At 41.8% G+C, this 16,031-nt stretch overlaps 1 protein-coding gene and 2 long non-coding RNA genes across 14 annotated transcripts in view; 1 reads left to right on the top strand and 2 right to left on the bottom strand.

The window, feature by feature from the left end:
* LOC130534985 (nectin-1-like) overlaps positions 1-11,728 on the bottom strand; it is a 43,720-nt gene extending 31,992 nt beyond the window's left edge. For 11 of the 12 annotated variants that reach the window (XR_008953015.1, XM_057049762.1, XM_057049799.1 and 8 more), the window contains exons 1-5: positions 11,569-11,728; positions 10,602-10,943; positions 9,992-10,291; positions 8,434-8,527; positions 4,641-4,795 (exon numbers count right to left, since the gene is read on the bottom strand). Coding sequence is in view for 11 of the 12 variants with exons in the window: in XM_057049762.1 (XP_056905742.1) it covers positions 4,641-4,795; positions 8,434-8,527; positions 9,992-10,291; positions 10,602-10,943; positions 11,569-11,641 (964 nt within the window). In the remaining variant the exon portion in view is untranslated. The remainder of the gene's footprint in view (positions 1-4,640; positions 4,796-8,433; positions 8,528-9,991; positions 10,292-10,601; positions 10,944-11,568) is intronic. The other variant, XM_057049779.1, reaches the window with a different exon arrangement.
* Positions 5,016-6,214, bottom strand: LOC130535347 (uncharacterized). Its single transcript, XR_008953090.1, has 2 exons — positions 5,404-6,214; positions 5,016-5,130 (listed from the first exon to the last, which is right to left on the bottom strand). It is a non-coding gene; the product is annotated as an uncharacterized LOC130535347 (long non-coding RNA).
* Positions 11,729-14,291: 2,563 nt separating the features above from the next.
* Positions 14,292-15,573, top strand: LOC130535401 (uncharacterized). The gene is made up of 2 exons (XR_008953110.1): positions 14,292-15,169; positions 15,265-15,573. It is a non-coding gene; the product is annotated as an uncharacterized LOC130535401 (long non-coding RNA).
* The last annotated feature ends 458 nt before the right edge of the window (positions 15,574-16,031 follow it).

Here is a 16,031-nt window from a genome sequence, read left to right as displayed (position 1 = left end):
GGCCGTTTGAGGTGTTAAATACTAGTTACAAGTACAACGGTGGCTTTTCCTTTTCTGTCTTAAATATTTATGCTTTTCTGTATTTTGATTGAAATTTACTTAGATTGCTGTCCTTAAAGGGTTCATGTAACATAGAATCAGTTTAATGATCCAAAGTTCCACCTCTGTTGAAGCAGCAATAAAAAAGTACAGCTGAACAGGTCTGAGTCCGGCTACTGGTCCACACGTGGTTCTGTTCACTGACATTAGCGTTTTCTCAGTGGGAGAAATCTGAGCGTGCTGATCATGTCCTCAATGTAACTAAGTGGACTATACCTTGTGTGTTTGAGCCCTCCTTCAGCTCTCCCTCAGGTTTTCCCTGGCTGGGCTCGGTTCTCCTCCTTAGTGCCGATGGCTGATCAAATAAATGAGCGTTCTCATCAAGACTCATCAAGTTTTTGCAGCTACAGTGAAATCAGAGTCCAGCACTCACAGAGACTCAGCAGAATCCTTGTGTTGTGAAGGTTTTTGGGGCTTTTAGGAGGGAAGGATTTTGAGGCCAAATTTTGGGAGGATTTGATCACCCTAGACATGAAAGTAATGCTTCAAGTCGGCCACTGAAACTACTGCAAGCTAATTGCTCTATATATGATTATGCACTGGATGTTTGGGCCCCAGCTGCTGACTCCAAGTGGAATGATCCAGCAGTACAAGAAGTTTTGTTTTGTTTTTTCCAAAAGGTTGATTGATCCATTTCAGGATGAAGCAGCTGCCAGAGATGAGCCTGTTGACCTGCACTACTTGGTTCCCTTAGCCACAAGGTTGGATAATCCTTTTAGAGAGTGGTGAGAGAAGCCTTCCCATTCCTGTGCCTCTGCTGCAAACTGTTGACAGATCCTCCCTTCTTCCAGCCCACTCAGCAGTTTACCAATCCTAGCTCCCAGCCCTCAGCTGGGGCAGTTAAGAGGAATCATACAGCTTGTTAGAGAGGTCAACAGCCAGAGAGTTGCTGGCACCTTCAGGCAAATGAGTGTATATACCGCTCTCAAAAAGCTCATTTTTGTTCTGCTTGCCTTGCCAAGAGAATCTGGCTGGCCGGTGAATGTTGGAGTGATGGTCAGCACCGTCTCTCCCCCTCCCAACCCCCCCAGTCCAGAATACACTATCTATTAGAAACCAGAACTAGTTAGTGCCTGCACTCAGTGACTCCAGGGCCAACAATAACCTAAATTGGTATTTAGGCCTGAAACTGGGATGTAACTGATTTGATCAACTTTATTAATCCCAGAGGATACATTTGTACATACAGGTACAAATATTTACAACGTCTGAGGAAGCAAGAAGGTGCACAAACCAAGAGGTGCCCACTAATAAGAAATGCATCTTTTCTCCAGTGTATGAAGACAGCATGTCAGACAGACAGTTCTATCATACTTAGCTTTTATGTGTTTGATTCATTTATTTTTTTTAAATATTAGGATTGTTGTGGAGAGGATTATCATCTCAATAGCATTTGTTTGGTCTTTACTGCCCTCTACAGGAATGTAGTGGTATTGTCAGCTAGTTGAGTTCTAGTCAGGTCATTACCTAAACTTTAAAGGGCTCATTGTCAAAGGAGAACAAGGCCATGCCTGCCGGATCCCACGATCCAACATCAAGGACAGAGACTGATCTATGAATAGCCATGAAGGAGCATGTCGCCTTAGTGACACGTCACGCAGCAACTTCTATAGAAATGAGCGAAGGCTCCGCCCCCAACGCGGCAGCCAGCTCTCGGTCACGTGTTTGTACCTTCTTCTTTTTCACGTTATGGCTACAGCAGTTACTTGCTGCCACCTAACGTATCGGGGTACACACTACAAGCTGTTCTGCAGACTGGGGATATAATATAATTCTATGATCATTTACGCTTCTCTTTAAAAACAAATATGTATGTATATTTCACAGCTGCTGTGTGTGCTACTTGTCTGCTTCCTGCCCTGTTATTTTTAACCAACAGTCATATCCTCTGTATTTGGGTGTGACCACAGCCCCTTTTCTAAGCACAGCTGGCAGTCTGTAATATTTTTGCAAACACTTTTATACCCTGAAAACAGATTTGTTTGGAATTGTTTTTCTTCGCTAAAGAAAACTTTAACGACTGACAAGGCACACAAACATCCTGCTTTTTCAGTCACCATGACTAAATGTTTGTTTTCCAAAGTCCAGTCTGCAATCAGAAATAAAGGCCGCTTCCGTGAAGACGGGGAATGGCAGCAACAGATTTTATTTTATTTTTTTCCAGGGTTACGCCCATTACATTCCCAGAGGGTTTACGTGCCATAGATAACTGTGGTAAACTGAGAAGGCAGCTGCCGTCAAATACACAATGGACTTCTTGTGAGAGCAGCAGGGTTTTACCAGTGTGTCTTGAATAGAAATTTTCTCTGGTGCTGAAGCTACAATTAAACAACTGACGTTTTCTTCCTAAATGTCACTGGTGGATTTTGTGGAGTTTTGGTTTTAAGTCTCTCTTTCCATTGAGGATTTCAATGTCTATAAATGTATGATCATTAATATTGATATTATGATCCAAAATTTTGAAAATTACAACTTTATTATTTCACTTTAACTTTATTATTTGGCTCATATGGATAGGATCAAATGGACAAATGATGCTTGTCCTTGTGTGATCTATTTCCCACACCCAGAAATAATCCTTTCTTTCCTGCTAGCTGCACTCATCTATTTTTCTCACAAAGGCAATTTATAAACTCAAATGGAAATCCTGATTTGACTTGTGAACCTTTCAGAGTGGATTTAATGAAACTTGTGAGAAAAGAAGAATGACCTTCAACCAGCTGGCATAACAGATAAAATTAGTAGGTTTGTGTTGCCCATTATTTAATCTGCTGTGTGTGGTGTTATGTGTTTAATAGGACAACTACATTACCCAGCATGCTCGGTAGGAGGGGGTACATGTGCTGGAACGAGTAAAGACGTTTTGCTTGGAAACACGTCTCGTCTTTTTGTCATATAAAATAAAGAAGACAACACACTCTGGAGGCTGTGTGTCATGAAGGGCTTCAGAAAACAGCAGAAGAGTATTTGTCAAGCTTTTATTCATAAAGTGATGCTGATCATAGTGCATGTATGAGTAGCTGCCACAAACTAGCATCAAAATAAGTAGTCATAGGAATCAAGTAGAACAGGTAAAAACGGAATTAAAGCTACAAAACAAAACCTCAAATATTATTACGGTACACAAGTAGAAGTAAAGAAAATGTAAAAAGCTTGAAAAACTAAATACCGGTAATGTCAAACATAAAGAGAAAAAACAACCTAAATGTAAAAGCTATTGGAAAACAAATGTACAATGAACATTGTTGAACTTCCATTTTTCCAGATTAACAGAATGCTTAATGTCAAAATAAATTAATAGAGGTTTCTCTTAACTTCAGGTTTCTTAGGTACCGGTACCTTGTACTCCATGTAAAATTATGTTTATTTTCAGGTCTAATTTCTTCTCAACCTTCAGTAACCTACATGTAACTGCTGTAGATTCTACAGTTATTGAAACCTGTGAAAGGGTTAAACGTGAACCAAACCAGAGGAATCACTGCAAGCTTCATCTCAAAGGGAGGCAGGTTCCTAAAGACAAAGTTTCATTAATTTGAACATCAAAAATACACAAAATGGAGACAAAACAAACAGCATGAAACACACAAATAACTCATACCGCTTCTATTCCTGCTGGAACTTCTCTAGTGGTTCTCTTTGGAGTGCTGGCCATTGTTTTGACTGCTTGCCAGCGCCTGAGTAATGGTATGCTTCATAGACATGTACATGTTACTTTGATTGTATCATATGTACTTATATTTACTTGAGCTTGTGTAGTGTTGTTGTAAATTTTACCCGTCAAGTTTCCCAGATGTGCAGAGGAACCGGATCACACCCGCAACAAAAATAATTGAAATTAAAAGGCCAAACAAGGTCCAACAAACTGTACAATGACCTGTAGATGACATGATTCAAGACATTATAATGTCAGAGTAAATGGTGACACTTTAAGCTAATACCCAGTAGAAGTGTGTTTCTGGTAGGTTCTAATTCTCCAGGCATCTGTGTGCCAGGCTCGGTGAACAGTAATGCATGAATCCATACGTGTCACAATTTAAAAAAAGGTTGTGAGGACCAGCTGATGCAGATGCTTAAAACATCATGTTGCTACAACTAATCAATCTAAAATAACTGTGTTTCAATACATTATTAAACTGAAGCTGAATTATTGAAACAGAAATCTTTTTAAATCAGCAAAGATGTCTCAGACACAGAATTTACCAGTTTTACCAGTTAGAAACATGTCACCAGAAATGCAGGATGATCACACAGATCAAAAGGTTGCTTTTTTCAGTATTGCACCCTTTAGGGACGTCACTTCCACCTCAACCTTTACAATAATTACATTCAATTCTGGGAATATTCACGTGTGTGCAGATATGGTCAACTAGATTAGCAGGAATAGCGCATGTTGTTCCTGTCATGTTTCTGGGTAAAAGACTGTCTAAAGCTCTATGAGCTTCAGGGCCTGGGTGAGTTCTCCGCTGTGTTCATGTCAAACACAGAATAAATGGAAACTCCACAGTGGAAATAAAAGCTGAAGACTGTAAACCAAAGCTCACCTGCTTTATTGTGGACATACAGGCGGCCGTACTTTGAGCCGTATTCGTTAGAAGCCTCACACTGGTAAAGGCCATTCAGGGATGCATCCATGGTCAAGAACTTAAGTCTTCCATCTTTAACAGTGACAGACGACTCTGGCCATGAGCCATCAATCCTGAAAACATCAAAATGAACCTCAATATTGAAACAAGAGACCAGAAAAATAATGGCAACTGAGGAGTTCAATTAAAGTTACATTTTGCTTTCTCTTATACAAATAGACGTACCTATATTTGAATTTAACACAATTAATCATAAATGTTTCAGTTATCCTGTGATGGTGATTGAAGAAATGTGATCCTTTGACAGCTCTAATTTGTTAATGACATGTACCATATTATTATTATTATTATTATTATTATTATTATTATTATTATTATTATTAGAGGTAGAGAATTGTAATTGCGAGGTCATCATGCCGTGGGGATAATTTCCAGTCCGTCCTCAAACCTTGAACGCCTCAGAGTGTTCTGAGCAACAATGATAGTGATGCCATCCTTTAGTTTCACAGACCCACAGTCACATTCATAACCCACTATCTGTTCCAATATCGCTCTGACCACCACTCTGGTCTTAAATGGATAACTCGTACCAAAAGGTTCAGAAGGAACAGAGGACATTGCTTGCCTGAACCAAGCTGAGCAACAGACAGCAGAGCAGCACCTACTGGTGCTGAACAGGTAATGTTAACCCTGTAAAAATGCACAAATACCGGGGGCAGACCATGATGCCCCAGCACAAATGTCCCACAGGAACCCCCCTTCAGCATAAGCATGTGAAATAACATCACCCAACTAATGTGACAAACGAAACATATAACCAAGCTTTGCCTTGCAACTGCAGACAAAAAGCTGAGAGTGAGACCTCCTCAGATGCTGAGTACTTGTCAAACAGACACATAATGACCTAACTGGACATGAGCAGCTTGTCTCACTCTGTCTGAGAATAGGAGACAGGATGAACCCACCTCCAGTACTTAATGGACTGAGGACTGAGCACCTTAGATAAAAAGGCAGGGTAAGGCCAGAGTAAACTCCCCAAGCTAGCGTAAACAGTCATTACTGACAAAGAGAGCACACATATGGCAGAACGGAGAGCAAGAAGAAAAGCAGGTTTGATTGGAAGCACAAGAACAGGGTCTGAAAGCCATTAGACAGACCAAAAGAGAGTAGATAGAGCTTGGAGTAAAAGGTTAAGGTACAAGAAACAATGAAAAGGTGCAGATCAGTGAGTGACAAAAGAGAACAGTGCCCTTGCGTCAGGAGAAGTGCTGACCTCAGGAGGAAAGAGAAAGAAACAGAAAATATTCTCAGGAAAATCCCGATTCTTAGGTCTTATGAGCACGGGCTACCACTGGCAGATCTGAAAAGAAGAAAAGATCTGATGCTGGTGAGCTGATCAACAAGGGCTTCAAATCCTCCAGATCAGCTGCAGGTGTGGCGGTTCCACAATGAGCAGTTCTTTCCCAGTAGGGAAAGCACAGGGCAAACACACCAAAACAAACACTAACGGCACCTCAAACACAAGATTATGAAAGTACCTCCCTCTCAACGGCACCGCCTGGCGCCTTACCCGGCTTGTCCTGGTCAAAAAGCTCTCAGCAGCCCCTCATCCAGGATGTGGTGCTGAGGAAGCCACGACTGTTCCTCTGGACAATAGCCCTGCCAGTCAACCAGGAACTGGGGGCCTTGTTCCCGTTGACGAACATCCAAGATACGTCAAATGGCATATGCAGGGCCGCTGTCAATAACGTGTGGGGAGGAGGAGATCGGAAGGAGGGACAAGATCAGAAACCGTTTTCAGTACAGATGGAAGGTGGGATGCAGCTTGTGGGAGGAGGCAACTTAAGGTGCACAGCAGAGGGGTTCACAATCTGATCCACTTCAAAGGGGCCGGTGAAATGAGGAGCCAGTTCACAAAGGGGAGGTGGTCAAAAGTGTGTGAACAGCTACACACTTTGGCCTGGCCAACAGGAGGGGCCCAGAGTTCTGCCCCGATTGTCCTGCTTCTGGGACAGCCGAGAGTTTCGCAAGCGGCCAAACACTATCAGAGCGCCATACGTTGGCTTGCACAGAGGCAATGCAGCCTCATCCTCCTGAACATCAACCCCAGGGGGCTGATCCCCCAGGGTAGCCATGAAGGGAGACACCCCAGTGACAGTGGACACAGGAGTTATGGGCACATTCCAGCAAAGCCAATAAAGAACTCCAGGAGACAGGCTGTCCTGCCGAGACACAGGATGACAGGCGAGTTGGGAGGAATGTCCTCACTGCAGAACATCTTAGCAAACCGACTCCAGAACAAAAAGCCGGTTGAGAGAAACATCACTGGAACCTGGGTCAGTCTGTTGCATCTCACACTCCTTCTTTTGGACCAGGAGGCAGCACACACAAAACAGGAGGGGCCCGGTTCCTGACAGGAAGGGACCTGGTCAGTAAGGTGAACTCAAAATGACCCAGAAAGTGTGCCCGTCATGCTTGCTGAGAATTCAGCTGCTTCTGGTTCCTGAGGCAAGGATCTTGTGATCAGTTCATATCATGAACAGATGGGCAGATCTCTCTAGCCAGCGTCTCCATTCCTGCAAGACCACCCAAAATATTCTGAAGAATTTGTTTAAGTTCAGTGGCAACTTCTGCAGCTTCAGCAACAGTTTTAGTGAGGGACTGAAGCACGATGACCTGGGTTTAAATGATGGGCACCCTTCACAACCTGAGACACCCGAGGATGCTGGCCTAATGCTACACCAATAAATCCCCTGTGAAATGTGAAATGAAACATACAATTGAATGGTGCTCAACACATTGCCCTCGTCCAAATGAGACAACAGAAAATGCAGAACCTTCCATTCAGGACAGGTTACATGGTCAACATTCACCCAGTCGTTGCCGTACTCTGCAGGCCATTGTGGCTGGTATATTAGGAGAGGATTGGATGGGATGATCCTTTGTTTGACCCATAATTTGAAATGTGTAGTGTTGCAATGGCGAAGAATGCTGTGGAACCTTAATAGCTACTATGAAAATACAACAACCAGGAAATCTTGCTGCCTTTTTGGACTTTACTAACAAAGAAAAAATCACAGTACTTTCAACATCTCACTGTCTTTGAGCCTTTTCTTCTCAACTGACATGTAAGATAAAAACACCCTAAAGGTCTAAACTGTTTAACTTCAAATACAGTAATAAATTAAATCAGCTATATAAATAACTTTACATTATTTGAACATTGTGTCACATGTGTGAATGTATTCTTGCACATATATTATTGCATAGCTTTAACACGTCTTAATGAACAGTTATTATCACACAGGTTTTTAATGTAATTATTGCACATCTGTTCATATACATGTTAAACTTCCACACTCCGGTTTAAATGTGCTTATTGTGGTGTTGGACAGCAGACCTCAATTCACAGAGACACAAGGTGCCTGCATCACACAGAGTCAATTTTAAGGTGGAATCATTATGGTATGTCAATTTATTTTTGGTTTCCAATGTAAGAAACTAAAAGAGGACGAGCTGGAACTTGTCCCTACTTTCATAGTGCAGGGATTTATGATCCAGGTCATGGTCATGGTAGTTTATATAAAGCCTCAAGAATAGGCTACGAGGGCATTTATTCATCCAAGTCCATAGTGACGGTGAGAGTGAGGCTGAACCTGATCAGCCATTATCAATACTGACCTTTTTCATCAGACAGGAACAAGGTTTTTCTTTGAGAGAAATGAACAGATGTTGGTTGCAACCACTCTACCTGGTCCAGACAATCTCTGGCTTTGGCTTGGCAGCAGTGTCACAGGAAAAAGAACCATCTAGTTGCTCATTGATATTCACTTCAGAGGGAGGAACTATAAAAACAAAAAGGCTGTGTTATTGCTGTAAGTAAAAACATACAGAGTTCATTTCAGAACAATGGATCACCCTTTGCATGGCTTCCCTCTGGACTGAGGCACGACATGTACCCTATTTACTAATTATTCTATATTTACTTAATTACTATGATGTGTGAAGAACTTCTGTCTTTTTAAAAAGTGACATATAACAAGTGTTATTATTTATTGTGAGTGTAGTAGAAAAGTCAAAGGATAAATGTGTTGATGCATTGCCAACTCTTCAGACTTCATTTATGCTGTGATTGCACTAATAATACTGTAAATCCATGTTGCCACTCAGCTGGGACATGTGTGTAGTGACATCACATGAGCTAGGGTGTAAAACATCCCACACAGATAAGGGAACATACGGGTCGTGTTATCTGCTTCATCACTCTGGTTGACAGTGACTCACTGTACAAACAAAGGTGCTGTTGAGAGCAGCTGCCCTTTTTCACCTTAACTGTCGTTTATCTGCACCTGCCACTGAATAAAACGGTTGTTGGAGTTCGTTACTTATCTACACGTTACTTTTTTCTTTAGTGGTATTTCAAGGACACAAGGCTGACGGATAAATGTGTTTCCTTTGTTAACTGATGTTGCGAAACCACAAGAAACAGTTGGAGGCGTTAGAGATAAATTAACATGTATTTTACATTTATAATAAAAATAAGCCAGCCAGGATTGCAGCTCACTGTGTTCCCTAATTTGACAGGAAACAAAGTAAAAACTCAAAAGATTTCACAGACTTTAGCTTAGTTCTCTTTACAGTGTAATATACATGTGGCTCAGGACTACAACACGGTCTCATATTCATTTTTAAACATCTGTGCTTGTGAGTGGACCAAGACATGAAGAAGTCACTTGTTTAAGCCATTAAATAATTTTTCACAAAGGCGCCCAGAAGTTTCTCTGGAAGAACATGCTGGTCCACTAAATAGGTTCAAGGAAAAGAAAAACAAAGGGATGCATTAGTAAATACATGGTCATTTGCACAAAGTTTTAATGTCTCTGAAGCACAACAAGCTTGAAGTACCGTCTCAAGGCTGACCTGTGCTCGTTGGGCTTTAAGGCTCTTGTGCATGTATTTATCCAAATATGATGTTTGGTCTATTTCTAAAACAACAGAGTGGAATCTGCCATATTTTTAAATATTGATTCACCATAATCCACAGATACAATGACATTAATCTCCTCCAAAATGTAATCATTTGACAGCCCACTGTAAATCTAGTTAAAAGAAAAATTAAGACATTTTAAAAAGGAGAGAGGTCTATTTGTAGTGATTTGAAGATTTATTTTACCACAACTGGAAGCTTCTCTGCATCTAACACAATAAACAGAACATGTTCAGTTCTTTTACTACACTGTTCCTATCTTCACAATGTGAGGTAACAGTGTGAGTGAGAAATTGGTGTTTAGAGGAATATTAATACTCACAGTAAATCTGTATGGTGAAGGGCAGAGTTTGGTCTTTAGTGGCTTTACTGGTGACGACACACTGGACCAACTGTTGATCGAGTTCTCTGGATGGGACTCCAACAAGCGAGCTAACGGTAGTTACTGTTCCATTGTGGTGCTCAATAGCATTGCGAATAGTTGTGAGATTCCCTGGTAAATTACCAAAGAGCCAAGACACAGTTGCAGGTGGTTTGGATCCAGCAGCTGTGCAGGTAGCGAGGGAAACCTCCTTATCACCCAAAACAGGATGATTGTCAACTAGGCTTGAAACCGGAGGCACTAGAAGGATTACAGTTCACACCAATGTCAAACAAGTCACTTCAGAGACTGACTTTCACTCTCTGGCTCCTTTCACACATGCACTCTATTCCTGAAGTCGTGCACCAGATGATCGTTTACTACATTGTATTCTGGTTCATGCACCCACCATTATGATCACTGAGAGGGGACTCTTGAATTGACATTGAATTGTAGCTAGTTGGTTCAGTTTCAGAATTTTCTGGTGGAGCTGATGTTGAAGCAAACACAGCTCTAAACATTCTCTGGAGTGCACATGTGAGAGAGGCTTCAGACACACAAATATACATACCAAAAACATTTAGAGATATCGTTTTCTCCGGAATTCCACCGGGGTACAAAGTGAAGGCACAAGTGTAGATTCCTTCATCCATCAGTGTGATGCCGGACAGCTCCAAAGATCCATTTTTATCATCAATGTTTCCAATGAATTTGACTCGGTCACTATCTCCATTTATAACTTTTAGTCCAGATCCTGGCGTAATGGTAACGAATTCTGAATTCTGAGGGTGACCTCTAGTGTGCTTCTCCCATGATATCTGAGACACAGAGTCATTGGTGTCGATGACACTGCACAATAAGACACCTGTTTCTCCTTGAATGACCGATACGTCCCTTCCAACCACAGACGGGGCTGAAAGATAGAGATAAAAGTCTCATTCAAATCTGATTTAATCAGCAACACACAGGCTGAAATGGAAAATGTCTCGTGAATTAAATTCAACAGTTTTTCCTTATTCCACCATAATCGGTTGACACAAAGACATGAAAATTCATCTGACTCGCCGCAACATTATGAACCGATGATTTAGACCAAAATAAAGAAATTCACAGACTAACTGGGAAAAGAATGCAACAGATACATATGTTTGTTTGCGAGGTGGGTGGGTGTGGGTTCACATGTCAGTGGTCTGGCAGGTGGTTTGGAAGAAGGAAGGTAATAAATTCACCTGGAATAATGAAATAAATATAACTGTCTCTCGTTTCCGCATTCGAGTTGATGGTGCAGTGCTCTCTCACTCAGCAATGACGAAGAAGCGTTTGGAGTCACAATAATCTCCTCTTAACCGCTTTTCCCCTTTCGGGATAACGGGGAGGGTGCACATATATCGCCAGCTCGCCATGTGACCCGCTATCCGCGATGAGAACAAATTATATCTCCATCATCACAATACAATAACCCCTAATCTCTACCAAAATACATCGTGGACCTACATTCATGGCTTCTACAGTCACCATAGCAAATAACAAGCTGATACCTCCGACAGTCGTACCCAGGGTCATCAGGAAGCCCACCGCAAATATGATGAAGATGTTGCGGTAAAAACACATAATCAACCGACCATGGAGGAAACTTCTCTTGGTTTGTGTATGTTTTTCAGTACATTCAGGTTGGTAAGGTTACGCCTTCTTCAGGGTGACGTCACTTCCTATGATCACAGAAAGAGAGGTTCACGTGCTCCTCGATACGCAGTGAAACAACAACAATAATAATAATAATAATAACGTGTTTTCAGATATTACTATGTGATATTATTTTGTCACTCTTTTTTATGAATTACCTCACTACATGTGGATGTAAGAAAATGAATGGATGTAAGAATTATTATTTAAAACTATTAACTATTTAAAAATATAATCCAATAATTGCTGTGTAATTATGAGAGGACAAAAGTGACAACAGACATCAAATACCATCCAACTTCCAAAGAATAGTTTGGTTTTCACAAAAATTAACAGTTTTAATTGATATTTTTGTTGTCAGACAAGCTCTCACAGAACCAAACAGGACTACTGGGCCACGCTGCCTTTTCCTCAAACACCCAATCAAACTCCCTCATATCCTTGCCACTCTGTCACCTTTAAACCCAAAACTCCTCTTTTTTGTTCTCTCTTTCTCCCAACTGATTTGTAGAACTCCCTTAGTAGGATGACCTCTTAAATTAATCCAGTAATCAGCTGGTCGTTGCTTCCTCCTCAGCCACAGTGGCATTTCTCCTGCCTCCACCTGGAGCGTGAACACAGGTGAAGTGTTGGCAGGCACATTCCAAGTGTTCGTGCCTGGATCATATCCATCTATCCAGTTAGTACTGATTGGTGTTCCATAAACTGTGCTCCCATAGTTTATTCAAGACCTCATCAAACTATGTCATGGATATAAAATCAGTGAAAAGAAATCTCACCACTTTTTTTACATGTATTTACCACCTGACTGATCCCTCCAGCTCAGCCTCTGATCAAGGTAAATACCAAGGAAATGGAAACTCTCAAGCCTTTCTAACACATTCCCATCCATCTTTGAATTGCACTCTCCAATCATCTTCTTGTAAAGAACATCACTTTTGTCTTTTCAGATGAAAACATAAAACTTCATTTATTCCCCATCTTTCAATAATAGCCACATAACATCGGAGTATTTGTGAATATATTTGTGCTTCTGTTTATCAGTACATTTGGGTTGGGGAGGTCACACCTTCTTCTGAGTGGCATCACTTCCTATGATCACAGACGGAGAGCTTCACGTGCTGCTCGATACGCAGTGAAATAATAATAATAGTAATAATAATATTAATAATAATAGTAATAAGGGGAGGGAAGGGGAGAGGAGAGGAGAGGAGAGGAGGCCATGACCCAGTGGGGACATTAAGCTTTTTAAAGGAGGATGGTTTTAAGTCTGATTGTAAAAGTATCGATGGAGTCAGCCTCCCGTACCTGGACAGGGAGCTGGTTCCATAGCAGGGGGCCTGGTAGCTAAATGCTCGGCCCCCCATTCTACCCCTAGAGACTCTGGGAACCACAAGTGGACCAGCATTCTGAGAGCGGAGCGGTCTATTGGGCTGGTAAGGTGTCACTAGCTCCTCCAGGTAGGATGGAGCTAGGCCTCTGAGGACCTTGTAGGTCAGAGGAAGGGTTTTACAAATTATTCTAAATTTAACGGGCAGCCAATGAAGACACCAGTACAGGAATTGTGATCTCTTTTGTCAATACCTGTCAGAACTCTACCTGCAGCATTTTGGATCAGCTGGAGGCTTCTTAAAGAGTTGATAAATGAAGATGGTGTAGCAGCAGCGTTGGTGCATGAGGGTAGATTCAGTTGGGTCAGACGACTGATTTTGGCTTCATTGCAAGGAAAGTGTCACGGACAAGGTTGAGCAGGACCCGAACGCAGGCCATGACACAGTGGTAAAAATGGTCAAACAGCTTTATTTACAGAGGGGGGGAGCACACACAGAACACGAGGGAAGCCCTCCTGGACTGCATAACACCCAGGAAACCGACGCAGTCCTCCAGGGCACAGACACCCTCACAAAACCAAGGAAACTGAACAGACACCTTTCACATAAAGGAAGACAAACAAACACGGACGCAAACTAGACAACCAGAACACCCTGGCACTGACAGGCAGGCACAACCTGCTTAAATAGGCAGCAAGATGTAAATTGCCTACAGGTGCGCCTGCCCGCAGTGCCAGCTGCCACCAATTGTGCTCCACATCACCCCCTGCAGGACAACGACCGACACAACCCAGAAACCCCAACAAAAAGAGCCGAGTCCTGTCCTGAAGTCTGGGCTCTCCTCTGTATTTATAGAGGTTGTTCGGCCTCTCCTTTAAATCAGAACTTTCACCACTGAGCTGGACCCGGCTCAGCTTATTCTTCTTTTAATGGTTTCATCTCTATGTCGTCTGAAATCACTAAATATATATTAATAGCAGTTAAAACCTCTATATGAAGTCTGGAAAGTCATGCATCATCTTATTGTTAAAATAATCTGATCCTCATAATAATCATCATTGTCATATTCAAAGAAGGACCAAAACCACAGAGCAGGACTTCTTCAGTAGCCAGACCCTAAATTATGTCCAGTCTCGTGCACCTGTGAGAGAGGTCAGAAGAACCTTTATCATATTATTGTCACAAAATTGTAAAATATTTTTTCTCTTATCCAATACCATCTAGAGTCCACTGGCTCACCTGTGTACACCGCTAAATATTCAGTGATTCATTGGATTTGGATGCATCCATGTATACTTTGATAAACTGGCTGTAGTTTTTATCTGTAAAAATACAGCTTTTGGAGCTGGTTCATGAAATTTTGCCGTTTTACAAATGTGTTTTGTGAAGTGTTATATATTTAAAAATCCAATTTTAAATGTGCAAAACACTTCACATTATTTGCAAGGTTTTAGCATGAATTTAACTTCATTCACTTCTGTCATCAGAGGCTTTTGATTGTTTCACGTTTCTTTCTGGTGACTCCAGCGGTGTGTAGTTGTCTGTACCTTTGGTGTCATTTCTTGTCTCTGTAGGTGGTCGCACTCAAAACCACTGACCAGATCAGACTGGATGAAACAAGGTCAATGTGTTTGAAAAGAGAACATCTCTGTAAAAAAGCCGACAGTTTTATCATAGTGGAGTAAAATAATCATGTGTAGACGTGCAAACCTGATCCGGAAGCATCAACACAAACTCAGTATTGCAACCAAAGGTGCATAAATACTCGGTTAAATTGAGTATTTGTTTAACCGCGAACGTTGCATCTGTTTAGATGGTCAACATTAATTCTTCTAGGTTGTTTTTATGATACTCATTTATCATGCAAAAAATGATATAAGGGAAAATATGAGGGAGAAATACTTCTTCTCTGATTTCCTGTGATTTGATTTGCTGAATAAATGGTTGCATTTGAGTCCATATGTGTGAAAAGTGAGTGTAGAATCAGCTGGAAACTCTGCAACTGTCTGTCCAGCAGTTAAGTGTATCACTAATAGATGGAATTGTCACTTTCTGTCTCTTCAGAAAACGCGTGTTGTCAAAGAATCCAGTAGAGGATCAGTTTGAACCTGGTTCAGGAGGGGAGGTCAGTGGTTATTCATATATTTTAGAAGCTTTAGTGCTTTACTTCTGTCCCTCAGGAAGCACGTGCATTTAGTGTCATGTCTCTTGTCTCTGCAGGTGACCACAGAACCACAGATGAGAACAACCAGTTGGCCAGAGAACAGGAAGAGGAGTCGCTACATGGAGAGGCTCAATTCAATCTACGGTCTATAGGCCTTCAGAACAGAACGGCCGTTTGAGGTGTTAAATACTAGTTACAAGTACAACAGTGGTTTTTCCTTTTCTGTCTTAAATATTTATGCTTTTCTGTATTTTGATTGAAATTTACTTAGATTGCTGTCATTAAAGGGTTCATGTAACATAGAATCAGTGTAATGATCCAAAGTTCCACCTCTGTTGAAGCAGCAATAAAAAAGTACAGCTGAACAGGTCTGAGTCCAGCTTCTGGTCCACACGTGGTTCTGTTCACTGACATTAGCGTTTTCTCAGTGGGAGAAATCTGAGCGTGCTGATCATGTCCTCTGTTGTGGTTCTGTTTTGCTTGTCCCTCAGACTTCTCACCTCCTCCTCTACCTGCAGGAGCAGCATTTAGGAGCGGGCTGATCTCTGGGAGCTGAGTCTCTGGCACTCCTGCAGCTCCTTCTGCCTAATTGGCTCCTACTTCAGCCTCTTTGTCTCTGGTGCTGGATTGTTCCACATGTTTCAGCATGTGGAACAATCCGACACCAGAGAGCTCCAGCCCACAGAGGTCTCCAGCCCACAGAGAGCTCCAGCCCACAGAGGTCTCCAGCCCACAAAGGTCTCCAGCCCTTCGCCTCGTGTTATCCCTTGTTATTCTCCAGCGTAGTAAGTTTTGTCAGTGCCTTGTCACTGTTTTCAGTTGT

The sequence above is a fragment of the Takifugu flavidus genome, chromosome 1 (assembly GCF_003711565.1).
Source record: "Takifugu flavidus isolate HTHZ2018 chromosome 1, ASM371156v2, whole genome shotgun sequence".
Lineage (NCBI taxonomy): Eukaryota > Metazoa > Chordata > Actinopteri > Tetraodontiformes > Tetraodontidae > Takifugu > Takifugu flavidus.
Note: the sequence above shows the minus strand (reverse complement) of the source record. Positions and strands in the feature narration are given on the sequence as shown.